At 36.6% G+C, this 26,390-nt stretch overlaps 1 protein-coding gene across 21 annotated transcripts in view; it reads right to left on the minus strand.

Annotated features, from left to right (window-relative positions):
• Nucleotides 1–1,439: 1,439 nt before the first annotated feature.
• Nucleotides 1,440–26,390, minus strand: part of dlg2 (discs, large homolog 2) — a 168,143-nt gene continuing 143,192 nt past the window's right edge. For 12 of the 21 annotated variants that reach the window (XM_079356339.1, XM_079356340.1, XM_079356336.1 and 9 more), the window contains 11 exons: nucleotides 24,252–24,296; nucleotides 20,174–20,288; nucleotides 19,589–19,765; nucleotides 17,944–18,019; nucleotides 15,882–15,978; nucleotides 14,252–14,302; nucleotides 11,893–11,994; nucleotides 8,598–8,770; nucleotides 7,692–7,801; nucleotides 6,718–6,809; nucleotides 1,440–5,624 (listed from right to left, as the gene is read on the minus strand). In XM_079356339.1, the coding sequence (XP_079212465.1) occupies nucleotides 5,518–5,624; nucleotides 6,718–6,809; nucleotides 7,692–7,801; nucleotides 8,598–8,770; nucleotides 11,893–11,994; nucleotides 14,252–14,302; nucleotides 15,882–15,978; nucleotides 17,944–18,019; nucleotides 19,589–19,765; nucleotides 20,174–20,288; nucleotides 24,252–24,296 (1,145 nt within the window). In that variant the 3' untranslated portion in view covers nucleotides 1,440–5,517. Of the gene's footprint in view, nucleotides 5,625–6,717; nucleotides 6,810–7,691; nucleotides 7,802–8,597; nucleotides 8,771–11,892; nucleotides 11,995–14,251; nucleotides 14,303–15,393; nucleotides 15,440–15,881; nucleotides 15,979–17,943; nucleotides 18,020–19,588; nucleotides 19,766–20,173; nucleotides 20,289–23,026; nucleotides 23,206–24,251; nucleotides 24,297–26,390 lie in introns of those variants that run through there. The other 9 variants (XM_079356341.1, XM_079356338.1, XM_079356335.1 and 6 more) reach the window with 4 other exon arrangements.

Genomic DNA, 26,390 nt, shown 5'->3' on the forward strand with positions numbered 1-26,390 from the left:
TCCTGATAGGATTCCATGATGATAATTCCCTTTAATAAATAGTGCGTTGCAATGAGCTAACCCAGCTGTCATTACTCATTAGATTGAACATTTCCACTCATGGTGAAGTGAGACAAGGTGAAGAGATTTGCATGAGTCAGCACATCACCTGGTTGAGTTCTTCAGCCCTGTTATTACTGAGTCCGTTGATATTGTCTTTTTTTCACCAGTCTTAAAACACAGACATATCCAGTACCATGTTCTTTTCTGTGTTTACTTCGTGTGCAGACTCTGCAGAGTCTTATAGTGCTTTCACACAAAAAAACTCCTGATATTTGCAGAAGGAGCTATACTGTATGTGTGAACCCAAAGTTGTTGTTCATCAGTAAAACATAGTGTTGTTATTTTTCTGCATATGTATGAGGATTGATGATGAGGAAGTCAACCAACATGTTTAAGAAAAGTTCAATATTTTCCCTTTTTTTCCCTAATTTATCTGTCTTTGTTTTCACATATATCTGAATTCACCTCTTCTGTTATTCATTCCCTTTTGTTATTTCCACATTCATTCTCTCATTTTTTAAAAGCACTCATAAGACTCCATGAGCTCCATGATTGTTTACTTTCATTGAAAGACTCACCTTCATGTGTGCTGCCAAAGATGCAAACCCTACAAATGGAAGGAGTTCCACTCAGAATTCATTCATCCATTATCTATTATTATTGGGCGAGAGGCTGGGTACGCCCTCACAGGCCCAACATACAGAGACAAACAACCAGGCAATTTAGGTATCTCCAATTGATCTAACAAGTACGTCTTTGGACTGTAGGAGGAAGCTGGAGTATCTGGAGAGGAAACTCCACTCCTGTGAAACTCCACAGAGCCTTGACTAACAGGGATTTGAATCGGACATCTTCTTGCTCTTAAGTGACAGCGATAACCAGTCAGCTAAAGGTCACAGATAATAAGAAAAATAAAGATTTACACTGATTGAGTAGAGGGTTTCTATAGGGTCAAAAAGCTACAACATGGAAATGGGAAATAATGAGGTTGGGTTCCCCTAATTAGATTATTAAAAAGGGAAAATGCCAAATGATTTAAAAAAAACAAACAAACATATTACTTGGACACCAGCTCTTACAACAGTGTTTTATTTAATTGCAAAATAGACACAATTTGAATGATTCAAACAGGTTCCCCAAAGCTTCAGCTGTGTTGAATATTGCACATCCACAGGAAACAGAAGACTGTTGCATCATGCATAGGTCAAATCCCCACTGTCCTTTAAAATATCATGTCTTACAATGTGTGTAATGACTTTTCAGCCAAAATATAAAGTTAGAATTTATTTTACATCTCGTCTTATTGCCGACCAAAACACACTGAAAACAAGGGTCCAAAACTTGTATTATTAATAAGGATTTTAAAAACACATCCTTTGTTGCCAGTGAAAAGCTCATTTCTTACATAATCATCTCCTTAGCCTTTGATTTGATCAGAACAGCATGTGAACAGCTCTAATCATGAAACACATTGAATGTGATGAAGCATTTTTTTTATTTATTGAATTAAGGTAAAGAAATCGTAATTTCAAATAAAATATTGTTTTCTCATTTTTAATCATTGGGTTCTAATGTACAGTAAACTTACTCTGTTAAGGCAAGTGGTGACCAACACCTGATGGAAAATTTGCAAAGAAATAAAATAATTACAGATGTCTTGAAACATTTTGCAAAAAAGTTGAAAGACAACACAAGTGTTCAGCCAAATATGTCAACGGCAAAATATCATACTTCAATAGTTTTTAAGTTGAAATGGTTTGTAAAGTTTCCACTGGCCACACATCTCAGCCAGTTTGTAAGATTATTCAATCTTTTCACAAAACATACGTTTAATTCACCAAGCACACACTTGTTTCACAAGATTACTTGTGTGGTTTCAGTTCTTTCTTAGCTGACACAAGAACAGGATGCAGTCCACACTAACAGGTCTCCTCAGGTTTCACCGTGCCTTTTACACAATAATCAGTGGATTTTACTTGTATTGGTTTTTTAATTATTGTATTACCCTCATCAAACAGTGTCTATTTTTGTTAGCGAAAACAATGAATAAGTGCACTTTTGTAATGTTCCATTGATAAGAAACATACCTGTTTGTATTGTGACTACTATATTAACTTTATAACAGATTGAGTGAAACATGCTGAGATCAAACGGCAGGAATACGAGATTATAAGTCATTCACAAATTATCGTTGTGAGAACCTAACAAACAATGGCATTGCAATCAAACGAGAGTGAGGTTATTACACTGTTAGATGCAGTAGTCATTCTGGGTGCTTTATAAATACATTACAATTACACATTATTGGTATTCCTTAATTTTAACAAGGAGAGGTACTGATTTGTATGCCCTTTATAGAAGGCAAGCCTCTGGTGAGTAAACTACGGCCAGTGGATATATTGTATCGTGCTGGGTCAGTTAAAGCATCTACTGAGGACATTAGGGCTCATCCACTTCTAAAGCCAACGGTAAACAAATCTGACATTTGCTTTTGTGTAGTCTTCCTGGCTCTCTATGGCTGATTCAAGATGGTCCTTGTTGTCCTGTTGGGAGTTCTGCTCAACAAACTGACCAGGGATATGATAATCCCAGATCAGAAACATCTCTAAATTGGATGATAATTGTTCCACTACAACATTTAACAAGTTAACAGAAGACCAGCTGAGGTTCAAAATTGGCAATGGTTGGCACTCATGTAATGACATGTACTGTACAGAGCGTTTTTGTAAATTAAATTTTGTTGTTTGGCCTTTTATTCACATGCAAATTGTATTTTATGTTCCTGAAAACTGAGCTTTTTGAAAATGACTTACCCTAACGCATCTTCGGTTGTCATGGAGACAGAAGATCATCAGTGCTAGATGTAATAACGTGTACAAGTTGTCAAATAACTAATTATTAATAACGACTATTAATGTTTAATATACTGCCAATGAGAGGAAAGCGCACAAAGCTCTACAGGCTCTGCATGTTGTCTGAGCATTTCAAAGAACTTTGCGGTCTTGTGTGGATACAGATATTATACCTTTTTTTAAACTTTCACCTTTAAAACATACCTTAATGCATGTCAACAGGGCCTCAAAATATCCATTATGTCCCTTTAATTGTGTTTAAAATAAAAGATATTTAAGGTTGACAATTCTTAAAGTCTGTTTTTAAATACATTTCAGGGAATCATAAAAGCATCTACACAGGATTAGTGTTCTGTAATTATTCCTTCTGTTCGGACATTCAGAGGTCACAGGAGATTAAATGATGTTGCTGTATTGGGCTACAAACCACGTGCATGTGACAGTCTACTGACCACATATTTGCAAAAAAAAAAGAAAAGATATGTTAATCAGTTTACTCATTTCTTTTATCACTATGCAAGTGCTGCAGAGCATAACTTACAGCGCTAATTATGACCACAGCTGGAAGTTAACATGTTGCCCTAAAACTGTGATAAATACCTGCTGCACCAGCTTTGTGTTCTGTTTTAAGTTATGGCGTAAAGTCCACACTGTGAAACTAGTTATTTTGTAAACTAAGTTGTTTCATTGCTTGGTCGTATCGTGGAAATGAAAGGTACATCTTAACTATTAGATAGTAACAAACAAATCAAAATATCCTTTTAACTGCACAACGTGACCAATCAGTAAAAGTATTTTTCTCCATGCAGCGAGTGTTAAGAAGCGGCCTTTTTTGTCTAAATTTCTCTGAACAGACTAACAGCCGAAATTAATTGAGTCAACTACAATTATACAACAACCATAAAAATGTTTGTAAAATACGACAAAGCATTATAATTAGGCAACAACTAAAGCCTACATCCTTAGTGCAAAATAACAACACAGCATGTTTGTATTGCCCTAAACACAGTGTAGAGCACACTTGAAGTGAAGGACTGAGGATCCTGTTTCTATTTTTGTCATGTCCGATGTAGAAAACAAAATCATCTTTTATCTCTGTGATGTCATCTAATGTCCTGTTGTGGACGCGAATCAGTATAAAACCCTCGGCTCCTCCTCAGCCTCCTACCTTTTAAAATAAGTTGTGCGTACATTGTCACTATCTAAGCAGGTGCAATACCTTAAATGTGAGTAGTGCGTAACTCTGTCCTAAATTAGAAATTATATTCAAACTAGGCTACATTTGGACACATAGCTGGTACCACCCAGTGCTGTTTTTTGTTCATAGTTTCACTGCAGCTTCGCTAATACATGCTGTGTAGAAACAAAAAGTTATTGTGCATGAACAAGAGGGTCAGACTGAATTGTGCCCTTCAAAGCTTTATTTCACTAATTATTATCAGATTTCTTAACATTTAGACTTTGGAACAGTCTGCCTGAGGAGAACAAGGCATCTGAATCAGTATCTCTTCAAAGTAAGAAAGACCTTATGATGCTCTATAATGTCTTTATCCTTCCCGTGTTTCTGCCTTTTTTTTCCCATAAATTTTGTATCCTTTAAAATCTGTATTTGTCCTGCTTTTGTTTCAAAAGCTAAAAATGTGTTTCAGTAATAAACGTTATCGCCACTCTGATCATCCTCTCTACTCCAAGTCTACAAAATAGATTGAACATCAAATCCAAGTCTCATCAGAACTCCATTGCGTTTGCACAGATACAACATACTACATCACTCAAACAGAATATGCTCCTTAAATAACCTTTTAATCAAAGTTACATTTTCACTTATAAATAATTCTGTGCTTTTTTTTTTTTTTTTACCTCTGGCAATTTAAGTAGCAAAATATAATGTTACAACTCTGTTACTGATAGCAACTTTCTCCCTTTACTTATCATTGTCAATGCAACAGGCAGGTGTGTAATGTCTGCTTCAATAAATAAATAAATAAAAACATGAAAAACTTTACAAGAGAGTGTTACGTTGGCCTTACATATTATCAGAGAAATAAATACAGGAATTCAAGGAAGAAAAGACGATGTAGAAAAAAGCAAAATCAGACAAAACCTTAAACTTCATATGTGGATTTGATAGAACTGCATTGTGAAGACATGGTAGGGCCACTGTAGTCTAAATACCAACTGTCATTGTCAGTGAAGCAAAGAAATCTGCATTCAAGCTGCAACCTTCAGTTTCCTGTTCTAAATTCCACACTGTGCTGATGTGGACAACCCAGAAAATAATTTAGTTTTACTACATTTTCCTATTTGGACAAATGAAAGTCAACAAAATATACAAACGGTTCATGTTTCAAGACCTGAAACATCCAAACACTTTGTGGTTTACATTCAGGAACATTCCTATTGAGTGAAAAAAAGCAATAACCAAACAAAAGACAAACAAGGAATCAAACATTTTCACGAGTAACTAATCTTGTTGAGTGAAAAATGAAGCAAAAAACAAACAAAAGACCAAAAAAAACATATTCACAGTAATTATTCATGAAGACTATTCACCAGTTACCATATCTTACAACTTATAACGAGTTTTCTAGCAGTCCAAAGTCCCTTCCAGGGTGATGAGTTATTATAGTTTCTCCTTTGAGGGAATCCAGATATAGGGTCCTGAATGTTCCTCTATGACCTGTTTGCAGTAGTTATAAATGTCCTCTAAGGTGTCTCCTTGAACCAGGGCTGCAAAGCAAAGGGGAACTCTTTATGTAATGAGAAAAACAACATTTATTTCATTGTGGTCACACGTGTTACTTTTCAATCGTTATCGAATGCTTTAAAGCCCAACATGAGTCCAGTTTGACGGTTTCTGACTAAATCAAAGGAAAAGAAAAAGACCCAGTTGATCTGCTCCTCCAGTTTCAATGCTTTTAACAGATTTACAGAAACTTCCCCAAAAGCCGGTTTCACAATACATACACTTTCAAGCAGAATGCCCCAAGAATCTTTACTGACTTGCTTGTTTAAACATGACAGAAAACGTTAGACCACCACAGCTTGTTTGTCTAAAGCTGCTTTGTTTGGTAATTGCTTTGTACAATTGAGTTAGGCCTTAGTACTTCCTCTTTCATTTTCTCATTTCTACCTTTGTTTCTCCTTTCTGTGTGTGCATGTCCCTAGCCCTTAGTGTTTCCTGTTTTGTATTCTAATGTCTTATCCTATTGTTTCTTTGTGTCCTACTGTGTATCGTTACTATTACATTCTTGAGTTTTCTGTGTCTTTAGTGTTTCCTGTTTTATTTTGTAGTTCTAGTCTTCAGTGTTTCTTCGCTTGTCTTTCTCTCTTTGTCTAGTTTTCCTCCAGTTTTGATTGCCCTTGTCTCGTCTGATTACCGCAGTGTCTATTAAGTCTTAAGTTAGTGTTCCTTCCTACTCATTGTCAGTTTATTTATCTATACAGCACTGTACCTACCAGTGGTCTTACATATAATGTGTTTCTTGGTGGATTTTTTGTGTCACTGTCTTGTGTGGATTCATCTGATTTCCTTGTACTGTTGTGGATGGTTTTGTTTTGCTGAAATTTTAAGTTGATCTTTTGATGGACTTTTTTTTTTTTGGACTTCAAAGTTGAGGAAGGTAAACTTTTTTTTCTTTCCTTTTGGTATTTTTGTTTGATGACATTTTGTTTGTTGAAGTTTTGTTTCGATCTGAAATTGGATCCTGATTCTTTTTCACTTCACAGAAACAGTAATAGTGATACTACTTTAAATGACTAGCGCTGATCAAATACAATAACATAAACGAACCTGTTGACTCTATAATTGCTTTCATCATACCTGTGAAGTATTCACCAAACTCCTGCTCCAGCTTCATCGCCCTGTCGAATGTCTTCTTGGCTTGTTCCTCTGTCAGTCTCTTATTCATGTCCCTGCAAACATATACAGGATCTTTTTTTAATGACAACTCATGTCAATAGTGAACAAACTCCAAAAGAAGTCCCCCCATCTAACATTTATGACTAGTATACAATTATCGATAATGAATGAAAAATTGTAGCACCTTGTCCTTTAAAATAATATACTCACTATAAAGTAATGTATAATGATGTTTCAAGCAGGTGGACATGTGGAGTGTTATGAACAGTATTGGACAATAATTCCAATGTTCTTTAAAGGCAGGGTAGGTAATTGTCTCCAGGTAAGCTTTTCAAGATTTTGGTTGAAATCGTGTTTAGGTCCTGACAGTAATTAATCTTCATGTGCTATGACAAAAAAAAAAAAATATATATATATATATATATTTCACATGTAGCAGTTGCAAACGCGTAAAAACTTCAACCAATGTTGGCTGTCGGCACGAGTCTACACTCAAAGCATAAACTGAAATCTGCTTCTGGACCAATGGCGCTAGTGCAGGTAAGTGAGGGGCGTGGCTAGCACAGAGGGGAGGGGGTGGGTGGATACGAAGAACAGAGAGGATGCTACTTTCAAAATTATGCTAGTTTTTGAAAATTACCAAGCCTGGTTTAATGAAGAGAAAAAAATATTATGCACATTTTATAATATTATAAATTATTGTCTGTTGCTTCAGCAGCCCTAAATAATGGCTGCTCATAAGAGAGGTGTTATCATTTGGTTCTTGTTAAGATTTGCTAAAAGGTACTTTTCTATTGTTATATATTGTTTAGTATACTTTTCTCTTAAAGTGATTAATAGGGGGATGTTAAGTGTTGCAAGAAACATGCAGGCTAGTTGAAGATTGTTCCAAAGATAAAACATGTGAATGGTTTGTAAATGAAAAGAATACTTACATTAATGAATCAATAGATTTAGGTTTAATGAAGATGGCGATGGGATAAAGTTGTGCTACTTGTAGTCGTTTGATGGCGTTTCCAGACACATCCAAGATGCAGTGCTTACCCTAAGATAAAGGCATGAATGTAAACAGAGAAACAGACACAGAGATATTAGATATCTTTTTTTTTAGATATAGATTAGAAACCCCATCCCCTTGTTTATAAACCGAAACTACACAATTTAAAGTCCACAAGCTTTGTGCAGACCAAAAGTGACACACATTTTTGTCACTGAGTTTCTCACAGGATTTTCAGATTGGTGTTTATATACATATTTTTTTCAAATACACAGCCAGTGAATATCTACCATTCCAGATATGTCGGATTCAGCTGAGTACAAGGATTAACTATTGGGTCACAATCCATCATTCTGGCTGAATCAATTTACACCCCAAATAAAAATAAACAGATTTTAAAGGGATTTCATTTTATTCCATAATTCCATAAATGATGACCCAATAATAACAACAAGAGGTACATTTGTAAAAAAAAAGAAAAAAAAAAAAGCTCTTTCTGTTTTAATACCACTGTCCTCAAGACAGTAAAGTGTCATTTCTAGTTAAGTGTATTGAACACTTCAAATGTGTTTTTTCAGGATGTCAGGAGAATCACATATCTGATCGGGTTTAGCAACACAACGACACACTAATCTTTCTCCTGAGTAAAAAAAAAAGAATATGCATGGATATTGTATGGAGTTAGGAATTCAGGTCTTACATTACATTTATATGAGAAGCCAAAGAAATAAAAATAGCTTTGCTTAAGATTGGAACACCTTAATTGTAATGTACATTGACATCCTACTTGTAAAATGGGGTGCAGTTAACATTCAGTTTTCATAAAAAAAAAAAATGGTCTCACCCTCTCTGCCACATATTTCACAGACTGGACACTCGTTCCATACAGATTATCGTTATACTGTCCCGCCTCGATGAACTTGTGCTCTTGAATGTCCCTCTCCATCTGCTCTCTGGAGTTCACAAAGTGGTAGTCTCGTGTGTCCACTTCGTAGTCCCTCTTTGGCCGAGTTGTATCTTCAGAGCAAAGACAACAGTTTGAGCTCTTGGAAATAAGATGACAAAACTACAGCAAAAGACATCTCTGACATTTCAGAACATTTCAACTGATTCTAACAAATGAACACAGAAACACCCTTAAAGGTGTATTATGTAAATATGAACACTCTATAATCTAAAAAGTTGGGTTATAACCACAAACAACAGGGGGGAACACAGGTGGGATATCTTAGAGTCTCACTCTCAAACTGATGGTGTTATTTACACTGTTTCCAAAAAATGTCAAAGGTTGCTTTGACACCTGGAGCTCATTGATAAGATGATGATTTTTGCATTTTCCCCTTGGATATTTTTGTGTTCACACTGCAGTGTTGTAAAGTGGGCCAACGCACACATTGATGTAGGACTGTGTTTATGCAATTATATAACAGCTCCCACTTTATAGGTAAATATACTGAATGCCATGGCTACTGGCCGAACTTTATATTGTGTGATGGCTCCAAGACGCCATTTAACCTACTAACAAGTTTATGAGCAGCGAGGAGGTCAACCACTGTCTCATCTGTATTTATAGCCTAAATGTGTAAAGTCCAGCTTGGCAAAAATGGACGTTCTAGTGAGGAGAATGACAGATTCCATTGTTTTCAACAGCTGATTCAACTTTACTAAACCTGCTGAAAATGATCCAGTCCTGTGATGTTGCTACTGTGTGCCTAGCATTAGCTCTTCTGTAGATGTTGAACTGGATACAAGACGGTATGTTAATCTTTTACTATTTTTATGCTGATGATCAGATAGTATCAGTATTGACTTTTACTGTAGTTGCAATACTACATCTTTTTCTAGCCTACTACTTCTAAAACTGCTACAGCTACAGCTATTACGACTACTTTTACTATAACTACTGCTAACAACTACTACTACTACTTGCTATGTTCAGTTGAGTCCAAATTTACATCTCAGGCTTTGATCCTAATATTTTCTCTGTGTTATGTCCCTGTTTCCCTATCGCCTCGCCTTTGGAGGACATGGCTTCTGAAATTAGGATAAATCACACAACCGTAACTAATCTCCTCATCTGCCTCCGAACCCTGGCTTCACGTCTACTCATTGCCAGATTATTCCCTCTACTCCAGTGATAGCTTTTATCGGTTTCTCTGCATCAGTTTTCTCAGAGTCAGAATACTTTTTTCAGTATCTCCCAATGTTTTTTGTTTCCTTGTGTCCAGAATTCCGCCAGTGTCAGCTTCTAGTTTCTTTTCTCTCATTGCACACAATTCAACTATCCTTCTCCTTCTTCCTGCATCTCCCTCTCTCCCACTTTCCACGCCCAACACAGTTTTGGCAGATGGCTGTTCATCATCAGTCTGCTGAAGATTTCTCCCTCAGGCTGTTTGAGGGAGTTTTAGTTTGCCACTGTAATTTTGCTAAATGTTGCATTAGTGCTCATGCTGGATTAATTTTGGGTCTTTGTAGATAATATACAGTAAAAAGATTAATGTGTTTACTTGCTGTATGTAACGTGTCTTGATTTAACATTTAATATGATTAGGGGATATACAACTAAAGATAGATCGATTGATTGAACCAAATTCTCAGGCTGCCTATGAAACTCAATCAGGGCTGAGAGGGGAAAGGCCACCTGTTATGGAACAGCTTATCCAAGTGATCCAGGTGTGAAAGCACCCTAATTAAAAATGTGTCTCACTTTACTTACAAAATTGTGTATAATCTGCATTTATTTATTAAAGAATGCATTCTGCAGCCTAAACAACTCCTCACACATTTTTAAGAGCTTATCATAAAATTTGCATCAGAGAGTAAATAGTGGAACATCTAATATAATGTTAAAAGATTTATCAGGCACACATGCCTTTGAAGAACTCTACTTTCTTCAGAATGAGACACGACAAAGACGACTAATTTTTGCATCTACAAGAATAAACACTATCTGGCTCAAACATTTAGAAACGAACACACTAGTTTCCACAATACATCACATTTTCACTTTCTAAAAAAAGAATCAACTCAGCTTTTTCTGCTCACTTACCGTCTCGCCCTGAACTGTTGGCAGCTTTATGTGGTTAAACAAAGTACATTGAAATAAAAGAGATGGATAAATTAAAACATGCAAAAATAAAAAAAAATAAAATGTCTTTTGGTGATGGTGAACACATTGGACAGAGCACAGATGAGTGAGGGGAGCTTGTTAGCAAGGTCAAAATGATGTTACAGGTAGATGCAGGAGTAGCACTAAAACAGTAACACAAAACTAGAATTAAAAGTGCAACAATAGTTCATGATTCTCCATTCAACTTATGAAAACATTACCAATTACCCTTAAAACATACTGAAAAATGAGGAGCCAACAAGGAGCTGATAATGGTGTGTGATGAAACTGACTTCACTGTACATACTATCATGAACACAGACAGAATGAAAACATGGATGACTGGAAAGAAACCCAAACATTTGGAGCTCCATGTACTGACAGGCTGCAGCATAGGTCATAAACCCTGCCTCCTCCATGTTAACAGATGGAACATTGGGTCAAACAATAAAATCAAAATATACATCAACATTTTTTCTAGAATATGGTTCCTGTCATTGTGTGTCAAATGAGTTCTTCTCATGCAGATTTGTGTTTGTTTGGAAGTGTTCATTTTCCTGGGAAGTTTAGTTCTGAGATTGTGATTTGAAGCTGTAAGGAGGAGAATAACACCATGATTTACAGCTCTTCATGAACACCAACACAAAATCAATGAACTTTAGATAACAGTGACTGTCTGCTGGTTATAGCAGCGTGTTGAATGTGTGTTTTGGTTCGCAGAACAAAGCGGGAGTGACAATACTGCAGCTCTAGCAGTCAATCTCCACTGCACAGACTGTGGTTCCAAATGTGTCAGATATGTACAGTCAAATGGGAGGATGGGCAGACAGTGGATCCGCATATAGAGTCAAAGGTCATGATCATGGTTACCAGGATTATATAGCAGGTAAATTAATCCATAAACACCAAGGTACTTTTCTAAATGCCCAGTCATCTTGTCATACAAATACAATTATGAAATAACATGAGTTAATCTTTATTCATAAACTGTTTCAAACAAATGTCTGCTCTATTTTCATTAATTACTTACGTGGCACACAGGAGCCAAATTTGTCTGGGAACTCAGAAATCAGATCATCATTGATCCTGTCCTTCATTGGCCCAAGGATGATGACGGGCCTGGCGTAATCAACTGGAAGGAAGAACACACCTCACTGTGTATCTTTTAGATTTTAGTATATGAAAGTTTCATGTGTCGTAAAGCGAAGCGTTGCATCGCAAAGGTTTTTAAAAAGAGTAGATTATTCAAGTAGTTTGCCTGACTTTCTCTCTCCCTCACTTCTATCAACGTAAACAGAAGATTAATATCATTAAGGAAGGAGGGGGGTTTCTTAACTGAAAAAAAATGAAGAAGAAGCTGTCCCTCTATCGTACCTAAAATCAAAGGCAAGTTCTTTCGAGTATATTTAACAAAGACACGAGAAGGGGAAACAGTTTTAGCTGCTAATATTAAAAGAACTATATGTAACTTTTTCACATAATTCAATTGTGTTTTATCGCTCGTTAGTCTGTGTTACCTGTAGAACTTTTTATTTTTTAAATGAACCTGGTGTGATTTTTCAAGAAAGCTGCAGGAAGTGACGCTATATCTGCGTTCTTGAGATCCTCCTCACACAGCTCTACTTACAAAGAGCAACAATTGTGCCTGACTGGATGAAGAAAGAAACTAAGATGGAATCTGGTACTACAAATAAACAACCAGCAGTATAGCACAACACAGATTCCAAGTGAGCACAAGAAACCAAAAAAGGTTTCATCTGTAGAAGCCTGTTGAGCCAAACTAAAATCTGACAGCGCTGGACAAAAAAACGAGTTAACATGGGAGAGCTTTTTATTGATAGAGGGAGCTTGGATCGGTTTTGGAGATAAAAAACCGACCCAGAGATGGCTTCACTTCTCTTGACACTACTTTAATAAAGGGTAAAGATTTGTGAAAGCCTGGGTTTAATATGTTGGATTTATCTTGGACATATCATGAGCAGAGATGAATAGCCAAATAAACATGGATACATGGTCTCACAGCAGTTTGAAACTCACAACAATAAGTTAAATTAAATTAAAGAATCTTGTCCATGTAAGTAAGTGTCCCTTTTTTGTTTTGGTTAGTCTGAACTTCATTTCTAGGCTGCGACAGAAACACTTTAAGAAGGCGGAACATACATAGAGAGTACGTATAGAAAGAAAGGTAATTGTTCGATGCAAAAATATTTTAACTGTGCCACCATCAAGAAATACACAACTGACCTTATTTACCAGATCATTAAAAGGTTTATAAATTTGTTCTTAAAAAGATCCGAAGAAAAGTGTGGTTCATGGTTTAAGTCAGGTTAAAGAAAGTGCTTTGGTTTTGTTAGTTTATTTAACATTTTGCTAACCACTGCATTATAAAGATAACAGTTTATTACATGTAAACCACACATATGATAAAATAGGTTAATTGAGAAAAACAATGAATGTACAAATGAGCTCTAGAGTACTCCCAGATTTTGTTCTATACAGAGCAAATCCTGTATGAGACAACTTCAAGTGAGTCTTTCATGAAAACTGAACAAGTGGGTTTCTGAACTCTTCCATATCAACACATCCAACCATGTTTAGGTCGTCTTGTTCCACTCAACTCACTGCACCACCCATCTGCCCGCTCCTCCACCATGGACCCCAGAGCCTTTAGCCGCTCTGCCCCCACCCCTGGAAGTCTGTCCCACCATTCAGCTATAAAAGCAACTCCCTCTCCATTTTTAAATCTCATCTCAAAACACCTCTTTTTAAACTGGCACGTTCTGTTTGATCATTCTCCATCCTGTCTCATAAAATCTCTAAACAAAGATTGCAAACATTTTAAATGCATCTTTTCATCATGAATTTATCAATGTATTGTTACTTTGTTGTTTTTATCTCTGTTTTGTAAGTCGACCTTGAGCACTTTTCAATAACCTTTAAATAAACGGATCATTATTATTATTAAGAACTAATTTCTTTTTAAGAAAGGTTGATGGATGAAGCAAAATGTTGTCATGCTAATAGACATGAAATGCTTTCTTAATACAAAATAACATATAGTTGAATGAAAGGTATTGTCTAAAACTAATAAACATTGGCACAAATGTATGTGGAAAGTGTCTGAAAATGTCAATGATGGTAATTTATGTAAATATTTAGATTTTGACCACTATTTTACAAACTGCTGTCACAATGATTTTATTTCATCTTCCTGGATAAACCAATGAGAGATTGTACAGAGCTATAAAACTAGCTTTGTTTTTTTTTACATTTCCAAATAAAACTGATAAGTTAAAATATTGTAGGAAAGATGATGAGTTGAAAAAACTGTGAGTCCCATATACTAGGTAAGCTTTTATTGACACACTTACTGGGTTGTGAAAACTTACTTTCTTGCCGCATCACAGGTTCATATGAGATGATGACATCATCTTGACTTCCTGGGGTACAAACAGTTAAAAATGTTATTTGGACTAGTTAATCAGTTATTTCAGAGTGAATTTCTCTGAATGCATAAATACAGCTAATGCTGAATAAATTCATCATTACAGTAAAATGTCGCATTTCAAATCAACTAAATTTCCTCTGCTTTTGGTATTCTCAAATGTTAATTATCATATCTTTGCAAACATTTACATACTCAGGAAAATGGTACAGTATGACCCAAATCTCCAGATGGCATGTCAGGATACTTGGTGCAAAAGAGGTCAGAGTGACTATATTGACCTGATGGTACTGTAACTTCATTGTTTTTAAATGACATTCAATCAGGAACAGTCCCCTGAAGACTTCTGACAGGAGAAATGTTCTTAAACGTTCCACAACTTTTTCTACTTATTAATCATTTACACCCAAACTATTTAAGAATTGGACTCAGGTGTGAAAAAACAGGAAGTCCTCTTTTGCAGGTGCAGTATATGTCTCTGTAAATGTAATGTATCAAAAACTTTGAACAAACCATTTAAAGTTAAATCGAGGATAAAACAGACATAATTGCTACATGATCCATAATTCTACTTTCACCGGACATGCTCACAAAGACAAAAAAACACATTAGGTCTTCATGCCAATGCCATGCGAACATGCGTTAAATTAACCAACAGAAACTGTCAACACAAAAGTGTAGAAAGGGGTGCATTAAAAGGTTTTGAAGTCTGTTAAGGAGCCAATAAAAAGGAGGGAAGCTCCCGTCTCGCAGAATTACTCCTGACACACGTGCTGCCAGAGTGGTTTACTCTGCAGGTGGCATGTGGAGCCTCTGTTTCTAAAAATACATTCACAATAATGTCTGTGACACAGCCATCCTCACAAAATGAATAATGAACCCTAAATCAAGACCATGTATCACTAATGGCTGGTGACATCCAACTTTATAATACTGAACGTTTATTATTGAAACATTATGAACGCACGGTAAACTGAGAAGCAAACAAATCCATCAAATGCAGCATGCAGTCAGTTGTTTGAAGCTTGCTGTTGTCAAGGGGAGGGGTGTAAACAGAGATTAGGAATCAATCCTCGACTAACTTACTGAAAGTCTTTGTCCCATACCCATCATCACCTATCCCCAGGATGTCCTGTGGGTCGTCCACAGAGAGCCAGAACAGAAGAAAGAGAGGAAGGACGACAGCCGCAACATGAGCAAAAGGTTTGAGGAAGAGAGGGAAGAGCTGTGGACCCACAGATCAAGCTCTGTGCAGCTACCATCAGCCAGCAGGGGGAGCCAAAGACAGCAATATAACCAGTAGGCTGCTAAGATTGAACCTAAATGATCCCTGAAGGAAAATTGGGTCGAACAGTATCACCATATGGGGACATATGACAGGAAATACAGTGTTGACTTGGCTTCTCCTGCTGACTGATCAGCATCTGAGCCACAGTATCTATGACTTGGATCCAACAGAAAGAGAACAAAACCATCAGAGGAGCCAGAAGACGCCTCTGCTCCTGAAATCCACCTGTCCAGACCTACATGTGACCTACACTGACTGTACTACGTGTGACTGTGAGATTACTTACGGTCCGAATCACTGCCATCCTGCTCACCCTCTTTGTTCTTGTAGAACGGGAACTTTCGTGTAAAGATGAAATTCTTTCTACGTTTGTCATTGAATGACTGTGAAGGGAGAAAGAGCATGGGAGCAAACAGGCAGATCTGTCACAGTCATGCACACTGAACAACTGTCTGCAGAAAGTGAGACATCAAGAAATTCTTACAGTGAAAACTGGTCATCTTTTCCTCCCACACTACAAAGGTACTTTTTTCTCACTAAACTATATATATATATATATGTACTGTAAGTAAAAAATGTCAGAGGAAGAAACAGATAATATATATGACATATATATATTTTTTAATATTTAGCATTTTACTGCAGAAATGTGACAATGTAAAATGTAACATGCATATTAAGTATTCCTTTAAATCAAAACTCAGAACATTACACTGCAGCTTAAAAATAAATCAAGATAAATATAATAATAAATTCTGCAACCCAATATTAGGTTATTTATGGTTTATAATGACCAAAAACTGCAGACAAACTTATGAACACTGTCTAACTTCACAAATAACAAACATAATATCTAAGCTTTTTTTTTTTTTTTTTTTAAATGTGTGGTCTTCAAAGTATTTAAGGAGAAAATATCTGATGACCTAAATTAAACTTTTAATGGGTCATTTTCGTTTGCTGCAGAGAGGTCTCAGAGTCACTGTGGGAGGTCAGATATACTCATAATCCATTTTTATACTTAAGTAATTATACTTGAACCTTTAATAAACCTAATACTTTATACTTGAACTTTACTTTCAGATGTTTAATCATACTGTGTGATATTGTTCAACTTTAATATAGGTCAATAATAAATGCAAAATCTGCATAGTGACTTAATATCTGTAAAATGAGTGAGCAAGTTAAAACAGGCGTCTTCCCTGTATCCATCTGAGGTTATAATGGCTGAAGGTTTGTACTTCTTGATGTGCCACAGTTGCATCAGAAGCATTCAAAGTAAAAGCAAGGAGAAAGAGAGGAGTCACTGAGTTCCTGCTGTGAGCAAAGATACATTACTAGAGTTTAGTCAAAGAATAGAGTGTCATAAGCGCACACAAAAAGCATGCAGTGCTGGAAATAAAGGATGAAACTCAAAGGATGAGAATTCATAAAGTGAATATACTTTTTAGTATCATCAATGGATCACAACATGTTGCATCGGATGTGTAATTTTTGTACAGTTACAGTTTAAAGGGCTCTTTGTACACATGCAAACTTCAGACAACATTGCTCATGTTTGTGATTAAGACTGTTTTTTTTTTTTACAGTGGAAGGGTTGAGCGGTGAACATTTGACATATGCTTAAAGTCGATACCAGTCATTACCACCCTTGTCCTTGTTTTTGTACTTTATTTGTCCTGTATATCTCACCAGGTTGTCACATTATTGCACAAAAAAAAACCTAAATAAAATAAAGTCCTTACCAATGCATTGTAACCATAGTTATGCTAGAATCAGAAAGGCAACTAGGTTCAGTAGCTTCACAATATTAAAACATACTTGCAAAAAAACTCAGCCTCCTTTTTCAAGAGATTAAATAAATTCACATCACTATCGGGTAAATAATGAAGAAGGACTTAGGCTGTCTTGCTCTATGTTGTTTTTTTAGTACATACATGTTCTGCATTTTAATGCACATATCTGTTTATTACAGATTGACTTGACAAAACCAAACATGAATGCATGTAATTGCTATTTTTTCGGTGTACTCTTTGCACTTCGGGACTGATGCTCACTGTTACAATGTATTTAATCCAATCACAATAAGAACAACAGAGCTGAAGTACCCTAACCCCTTTGTTTCCCAAATGTTAGAACTCTTAATAAAACTATCAACATTGAAGACTGAATTAATTCTGACGTCATTGTCAGTTATTACATAAACAGTAGTTTTTAAATGATCTGCTGCTGTAAATGTTCTTTCATTCACACCTGAAGTTTAAAGTCATGTCTAAGCTTTACTACAACTCATAAAATGAATTGGTGAATACTGTACATTACCACCATGCAGCTCTTGGAGAATTACTTACCCCTTTAGAATCAAATGACCCCGGCTTGGCATTAAATTTCACAGTCTTTAGACGCGCCCGCTCTTTCCTCTCCACCCTGTCAAGTAAAGAGCAGCCTCAGTCATGAACCAAAGAGAGGGAATAAAATGACTAACACGGACATGAGGCTGCTAACCCCCAGAAATATTGTGCAACATTTGGTGAGGACCAGACACAAATAATTGTGAAGTCAGCCTTTGTGACTGCGAACACAGCCAATGGGACAAAAATAAATTCTGAATATAAATGTTGGTGCACTATGTACCTAGTACATTACATAGTTTTAGTGATGATTTTTGAAAGTTGGAGAAGTGAAACAATTCTGTATGCTACATTTTCTGAACTGACACACAAACTTGATTCAAAGGAAAATGAAAAACTGTTTGAGGTAAAAAGCCAACAGAACAGTTACGGTATCACTGTTGCAGGCCCATAACTTCTCACGTAGCACTTTACCCTCAGACATTGTTACAGGGACCAAAATTTCCTCTGAGGACAGGATGTGTATATAGTTACGAACATATACGTTATATAATCTGTACACTTCTTATACTTTCACATTTCTATACCAAAACAATATAGTGCATCTTCAATGATAGTCAAAAATAAGCATTTTTCTATTCTGTTAAATAGGCATTATAAACTATGAGTTATATCCATACCCCATACCATTAATGTGAAATAATTTTTCAATGAGTTTTTGCTAAGTGCTGGACTTTTAAGAGGGATTTCATGATAATAATAATAATCAGGGGCACATAGGAGCTCTATTATACAGCCTAATTTAGACCGTTAGGAGTGTTATGTAGGATGAAAACATAATAATATCTAAGCAAACTTCTCTTTTGTGTCCAGCTTACACAAAAAAAGAGCTTCCCTCTCCACTCTGATCTGGCGTTGGAGTGAACACTGACAGCACAAGAGTGCAGCTCTCAGCTGAGGGGGGTGTTTACAACTCTTTTCAGATGCATAGCAGGCTCAAATTGCAATTAGCTTCTGCATTACACATCCAGGTCGTTGATACTGAAATATCAATGGGGCAATAAACTATATGAATCTGACCTTGAAACAAGGTTAATAGTGGTGACAAGGGATGTGCAATCCATTGAGCCATCAGCAGCCACAGTCTTTTCCTTGTGAATTCCCCTCAGTGTCATTACCGTGGAAGAAGACAACTATAGAATGAACATTATTTCCCCCATGTATGCACCGTTGTTAATCTTAACAACGGTGTGTAAACTGTCCATTGTTGTGGGTCCACTGTGAGTGAAGAAGTCCATTTGAAGCACAAGTGTTGGTTTATCTTAGTCTTGAGTGTCTGGAAATAGATTTCTTCTGCAGCATCCCCGTAATAGAAGGGGCATATCTTTGATAAAGCATTATTTGTTCCCTGGGAGACCACACATTGATTGAGCCAGAGGCCTTCTGTTGCCATTTCTCTCTTTCATAAACATTGTTGAGAGAATCAATAAGTTGAGGTCCACGTTTCCAAGGAAATACATGTATAAAGTACTCACTCACATTTATGCTACATTGACTTAAGACAACTCCTCTTAAAGGACACAATACAGTTCTCACAATTTAAAAACACTATTCTTAAATTGTAGTGACTTTCTACTCTGCTCACCTTCTTTTGCTTGGAATGACGCCCATTTCCTCACTGTCCCCATGTGGGGTGACGCGGCGGGCTTGCCACCACTCGTCATCCGAGGCGTTGATGACATGGAGTATGTCCCCGTACCTGAAGCTGAGCCCTTGGCTGGGGAGGCCGCTGTCCTTCGACCTCTCGTAGTCAAACAGCGCCCTGTTAAGTGGAAGATATCAGGATCATCAGGAGCAGATAAGAAAGGCAGAAAACTCTAGTTTTCCCCCTTTAAATCTTTTGGGTGACGGTTTTTTTCATTGGGTAAAAAACAAACTTGAGGCTCAGAGTTACCAGGTCACAAATGACAGTGACAGCATATGTGTTACTGTTTTCACAGTACCGGTAACTTAAATGCATGCTCTATGCAGCCAGTGAGTGACATTAGATATATTAATCGTCTCTGGCATCTTTTTGAAAAGTAGACAAACTCATTGGCTGGATTCAAATATTTTGCCTGCAAAATCACTGCAGACATCACATAATAAGAGGCCTGGAATTTGTTGTATTTTTATTTTGTGGAGGTTAACCTAACAGGTAAAAATAAGGTAAAAAAAAAAAGAAACTAACCTCACATAGAGGGATCTCTTTTGATTGGTTCGCAGGGAACCTGAGCCAGAGCTCATACTGTGGTTCATCATCTGTTCCCTCAGGTCATGGATTTTGGCCTCAAAACGCCCGTACTCTACAAGACAAGATTAAAATGGATTAAGAATGACAGCCAGGTCCTTATTCAGGCCCCAGTACATGCTGGGGAAGAGGAGGTCATTCTTATCATGCTCCTGAAAATGAGAATGATTACAAAAAATTGATCAAATAAAAGATTAAGGAAAGGGAGTTCATCAAGGAGGGCTGGCATTCAAATTGTGTTTAGCATACAGTATAATAGTGACTGTGAGTTCAACTGAGTGTATCCAATGCAGACTTTCATGATATATCTGTATGAATGTACAGCGTAAATGAAATGTTAATCTATGTTTATATTTTAACAATATCTTCAAACTGATATCTGTTGCACTAGTGTGTTCTTAGATTGTGACATGTCATTCGCGAAAAAAAACTTGACCTACACTTTATTGCCAACATAATCTTAACAAAGTCAAGTTTATAATACAGTATATTCAAATGGACAAAGCAAAAGCCACCTCCAAGTGAAGTCAAAAGATCCCCCCTGCTTAATGACTGCAGTAAAGGTCATAAAGCCCCCCTCCTTAAAGGGATACTTCACCCATTTACATGAAGCTGTGTATCATTAGAAACATGGTAGTAGTGTTGAATGGTCGTGAATCCAGCCCACTTTAGTTCAAAATGCACGTCAGATAAATTTTTGTGAGACAGTTTGGTCAAGATAGTTATTATTATGCCATTTTTCCAAGTTGTATTTTTTGGGAAAAGTTACTTTTGAATTAGCTATTTGATGCTAGCAATTAGCATAAAATGCCATGATGGACATCTCTGTTGATCATCGTGGCACAGGACTAGCAAAGTTCAGCAAAGGGTGAGAGAAAATATAACGAACTACATAAAAATTACAAGCGAGCTGGCTGGTAAAATTCCAAGTGAAGTCAGATTAAAAATGTTATTTGTTTGCGTTCACACATGCAGCTCATCAGGAAAATATCAGGAAGTTTTGTACAAGACTACTTGGATTAGGAGATATTTCTGGGCATTGCAGGTCAAAAAACCATTTTGCTTTTCAGGGCTGGAAATCTAACAGAATATTGACAAGACTGTTATGATTTTTTATTTCGTACAAATTGTTGACGATCTGTAATCATGATGTGACAGTTTGTCAAACACCAAAACAAGCTGTCTATGAAGCTGTTGCATTGTCCTCCAAATGTATTTCACAATTTGAGGATCAAATGATCAGCCATGTGTACTGGCCGCCACCATTAATAGCTGCAAGCAGAATGACCAACAACATAGAACCAAAATCTATTTATTTATTCACATGCATCAATTCAGTTTTCCTGATAACACTGTAAGGGGTCTGAAAAATTCCATAAACAAAAAAATAACCATTTCACAAGGTAGTTATTGAAGTTATTGGTAGAATTATTGTTTCTACTCCAGCGATAAGAACAGCATTTTTTTTAATCTTTATTGGATAAGACAGCTGAGCGAGGATACATTGGGAGGAGAGAGCGGTGTATGACATGCAGCAAAGGTTCATGTTGGGATTCAAACCTACAGATGCTCCAAGTAGGACTACAGCTGAAGTATTTGAGGTGGACACAAGTGTTATATTTAATTTATATAATATTTACTCCAGAAGTACACTAAGTTAACTGGTCTATAGACTACATACCTGTTGCTCCTGTCCACATCAAGAGTACATGCCTCACAATCATTTAGGTAAAAACTATATGCAATGAGCAGTTTTTGACATTCATTTGTGAAATAGTTTTATTTTATATGAAAGCTCCTGTGAATAACTTTTGTTTAATGTAGACTTTGGTACCGCCTGTGGACGAAGTGGTAAATGTTAAATCTTTGCTGATCTAGTATAATAAATGTGTGACTTGTGTTTTCTTATGAAAAGTCTTAGACAGCTTTGTTTCAAGAGCCTCTGTTGTCTCTAAATTGGCTCTTGTAGGTAAGGAAGAAGCATCAGTCGTCATTTTGTCTGTTTCAACTGAAAACTCCTAAGAGAAGCCTTAACTACTCAAGGATATCATGTACGAGTTCACAGAAATATATATTTTTTCTTCTTATGAAGGCGATTCTTGGTGTAGCTGTAATCCCAGACCTCAAAGAAGAGGACAACCTCGACATGATTGATTTCTTTTGCTAACAGCAATGCACTTAGTATGACCCAGCAGTATTTTCAGGCAGTGACGTTTGAGGCTGTGAACTGAATCGCCCCCTGGCATTTAGGATGAGGATGTCAGGATATGAAAAGCCGTTGCTCTGTTGACGAGTGAGCTCCTCCTGACTGTGCAGTAACTATGACAATGAAAAAGCTGATAGCTTGAGGCATGGCTGGCTAATCTGTCACCTAAATTAAATCAACATGAAAAGCCTTGTCATGGCAAAACCAACAACTGACTGCACAACCTGTAGGCTGCAAATCAATGCAAGAATAGATGACAGATAAATACTGTTGTAATTTCATTGTTCCTCCTTCTGTTTCAAGGAAAATACAGATTTCTAGCTAAAAATAAAATAAAGCTGCCTCACTTTAATCAAACTCTGACAGACATCTATAAAATTCTGATATTTCTTTCCCATTCTTCGAGCTAGTTCCAATTAATGACAAGGCTAAGATTGAACATTTAAGCAAACAATAACTGATCCAAGGAGATCCCCCTTCACATCAGATAATTATCTACAATATAATAATAATAAACTGTTAAGACAAAATTACAAAAAAGTATAAACTATTATCTTGACTGTTCACTCTAAAATAGGTTCACCTACCTTTCTGCATGTTCACTTTGGTTTTATATCTTCTACTGCTGATACTCTTTTTTAAGCTGTGTTCTTCTAGTGCTGTCCTCTCTGTTCTCAACACAGTGTAAATCTGTGACCCTGCGGAGTAAAGCTCTTAGTAGAGAAAGGGAAACACCTCTCTCTCTCTCTCTCTCTCTCTCTCTCCTGTGGCTGCTTGCAAGCACCACAGGGGCGGAGACAAGTGCAGCAAGACACCTCACAGGGTGACTGTTTTTTTCTTAATCTTAATTTGTTTGTTCTTTTTCATTTTATCAAAAATCTGAAATTTAAATACATAAATATCAACTATTGTAAAATATAGAATATTAGCCGCACCGGTGTCACGTTTAAAGAACGACCATTTTAACTGGCCTATATATATATATATATATATATATACACACACATATACACATATATATATACATATATTACATACATATAAAACAAAAAAATAAACCCTTTTGGGTATAATAGCCATTTTAACATGAGCTTGTTTGTAACATTGGGTTCTTTTGCAACACCAGCCTCAAGTGGACACTCAAGGAACTGCATGTTTTTTCACATCTACATTGGCTTCATTTTTCAGAAATGGAGGTTGCCACTCATTGTCAGAATATTATATTACTATATTTGTCGCACGCAGGCCACTTTTAAGATGAAAGAATAGGCAATAAAAATGCTTTTTATACACACAATTTTACCATGTGGTTAACCAACCATACATTCTTAAAACTGTAAACTAAAAATAGCTGTGTTCAGACTAAACCAAACAGATATTTGATTGGCATTGATTTGTGTCCTTTAACCCGGCAACATCACAAGACTATTTTTTATGGAATCTCTCTTTTTTGAAATTTGTTTTATAAAAATGTAAAAACTGTTGACAACTGAGCTGAAGACCAAATTCAAGCATTGTAATAACACAGAATAAGTACGCTATTAGACTGAGGCTCTTAAGGGTATTGTGCACACAGTTTGAATGGTCACAAGCATAGAAACAAAATGTAAAGTCAGGAAGGGTCTCAGGCGTGCATGTGCAGTGAAAAGGAGTGGGAATCAGGCAGTTTGCGAGAGTAGGATCAGGTGTTTCAGAGGGATTAAAAAAGTAAGCAGATGCTCTGTGATCACATTCACTAAGTGACTCTTATTTAGCAGAGCCCTGGTGAATGATGCCAAAATCAGACCAGCCAAAGGTGCCAATGGCACAAACCTGGTGCAGGAGAGTGGGCCCGTCTTGGGGAGCAATGAGCAAGTTCTGATGGTAAGAAGAGAAAGCAGTTGTTAGTCCCAGACGGGTTCAGGGCCCAGTCTGTCTGAATGAAAGAGAAATCATGGTATTTTGGGGCCTAAAAATCCCTCTTCTCTTCCACTGTCCTTTCTGCAGTGAGAAAAAATAGAGTACAACTTTCATATCACGTCCAATATTTTTCATATGATATGCAATACTACACGTTCACATATTTTCCCCAAAGCATGTCTGTGAAGAGTCATGCCAAAAATCCACTTTGAACCTATATTTGATCATGCCTTTGAACCCATCTATTACGAACCTGCTCTGAACAGGCTGTTTCTGTGTTCTGTTTTTTGCTTTAAATGCAAATGGACTGCGTTCAACCAAACGCATCTGGAAGTGGATGTGACTTTCTCACTCCAGGGGGTTCTGGAGGCGGATTGGCAGCAGCGGGAAATGCTGTCTCAGTCTAACTTTCAGTCTAGTTAATGACAACCTTACAAAGAGTCAACTTGACAATACGTGCCTATGAATAACACGTACTGTTCATAAACTCAAAAAAAGAGCTGTTAAAAAAAACATCCACACAGTGTGTGCCTATGATGACAATAACTAATCAACGTATTTTGATCTTGCACCAGGCTGTAAACATGTCAATTTATGTTGAAAAAAAAAAAATAGCCTTTTTTTGGCTGTAGTGTGTATGTGGCTTTGGAATTTTTTTAGAGCCAGCCTGAGGCTGACACTCAGCGAGTTGCAGTATTCTCCACTTCCTTATTGGCTTCACTTTTCAAAACTGGAGGTTGCAACTATGGCAGAACAAAGGAGGGGTTACTGCTCTTTGTGATGTCATGAAGGGAAAAGGGCCTGTTTGAGCACACATTTTCTGAAAACTGACTTTTCTCATAAATGGGAAGTTTGTAAAGAGACTATGGACACACATTAGTATTAGAAAACATGGTCAAGTGCATTTGGCTTTATATGTGACCTTTAAGTTATTATATGTCTATTTATCTTTTTTTTAAATCGACTTAACACTTAATATTTCTCTAATTTCCCCACTGTCTAACACATTTTATAGTTGCTCCAATATATTACTTTAACTGGCAGCTGCAAAATGATTGTAACAATAAAAACTGTCAATTTAACTTAAAAACTTCATTTGTCCCCAGGATGCAATTCAAAGGCACACAGAGCAGTAAATAAACGACAGTGTGAATATACTAAGAAATTTAATTAACAAATATTTAAAAATATAATTTAACCTGCAGAAAATGGAAGTTGATGGTCAGTTTGTTTGTTTTGCTGTGGAACTTTGGCATTACAAATTATTTGTAGGGACCAACTATAACAAAATAACACTCACAAATCAACCAATGGAGGCAGCTATAGACTGTTTGATGACGGAGTCTGGTGGGTTTTAAAAAAGCAATGTAACTTACAGCTCTCTTATCATAACTGTAGTCACCATTTCTGCATTCTTTCTGCAATGTTGTCAGACAGAATAACAATCTGCCACAGGCAAAAACGTCTTCAAATACTATGTTGGAGGCCATTTTAAAACGTAAGTGACTGAAACAACCTTTTGGGACAAATAAAAAAAAATTTGTACCAATTGTTGAAGCAAGCATTTGTAAAAAAGAAAATAAGGCCCAGAAATATAAATACTGATTATCTCCCTGAAGACATCACCTCAGAGAAACTCAATTGTTATCCCTAAACTGAGACAGCAGAATTAAAGGCGGCTTCACATTAGGCTTAACGTCACATGAAATGGCTTCTGTACTGATCTTTACCACAGGAAGAACTGAAGAGTCTACTGATGCAGCAAATTCTGCCTGTGCTTCCAGACTCACTCATTCTTTGGCATGACTCAAGAAATATCCAAAGACAGCTTGGTCATAGCTCTCAGTACGAGGGTCTGGACAGTTTGTGAGGTTGTCACTTGTGAGACAGTCAGAGGTCTCTGCCCATGAGTCACTGTCTCCATGGCTCTCAGTTATACTGCTGTTTCTGATGTTAAACAGAGGAGACATGCCACCAGTCTCAGCTGTCTCAACCATTACATGTTTACTTGAAGAAGGTTAACAAACTGTCTTTGCTAAATTACAATTAGTA

Source organism: Symphodus melops (genome assembly GCF_947650265.1).
Source record: "Symphodus melops genome assembly, chromosome: 11".
NCBI classification, from domain to species: domain Eukaryota; kingdom Metazoa; phylum Chordata; class Actinopteri; order Labriformes; family Labridae; genus Symphodus; species Symphodus melops.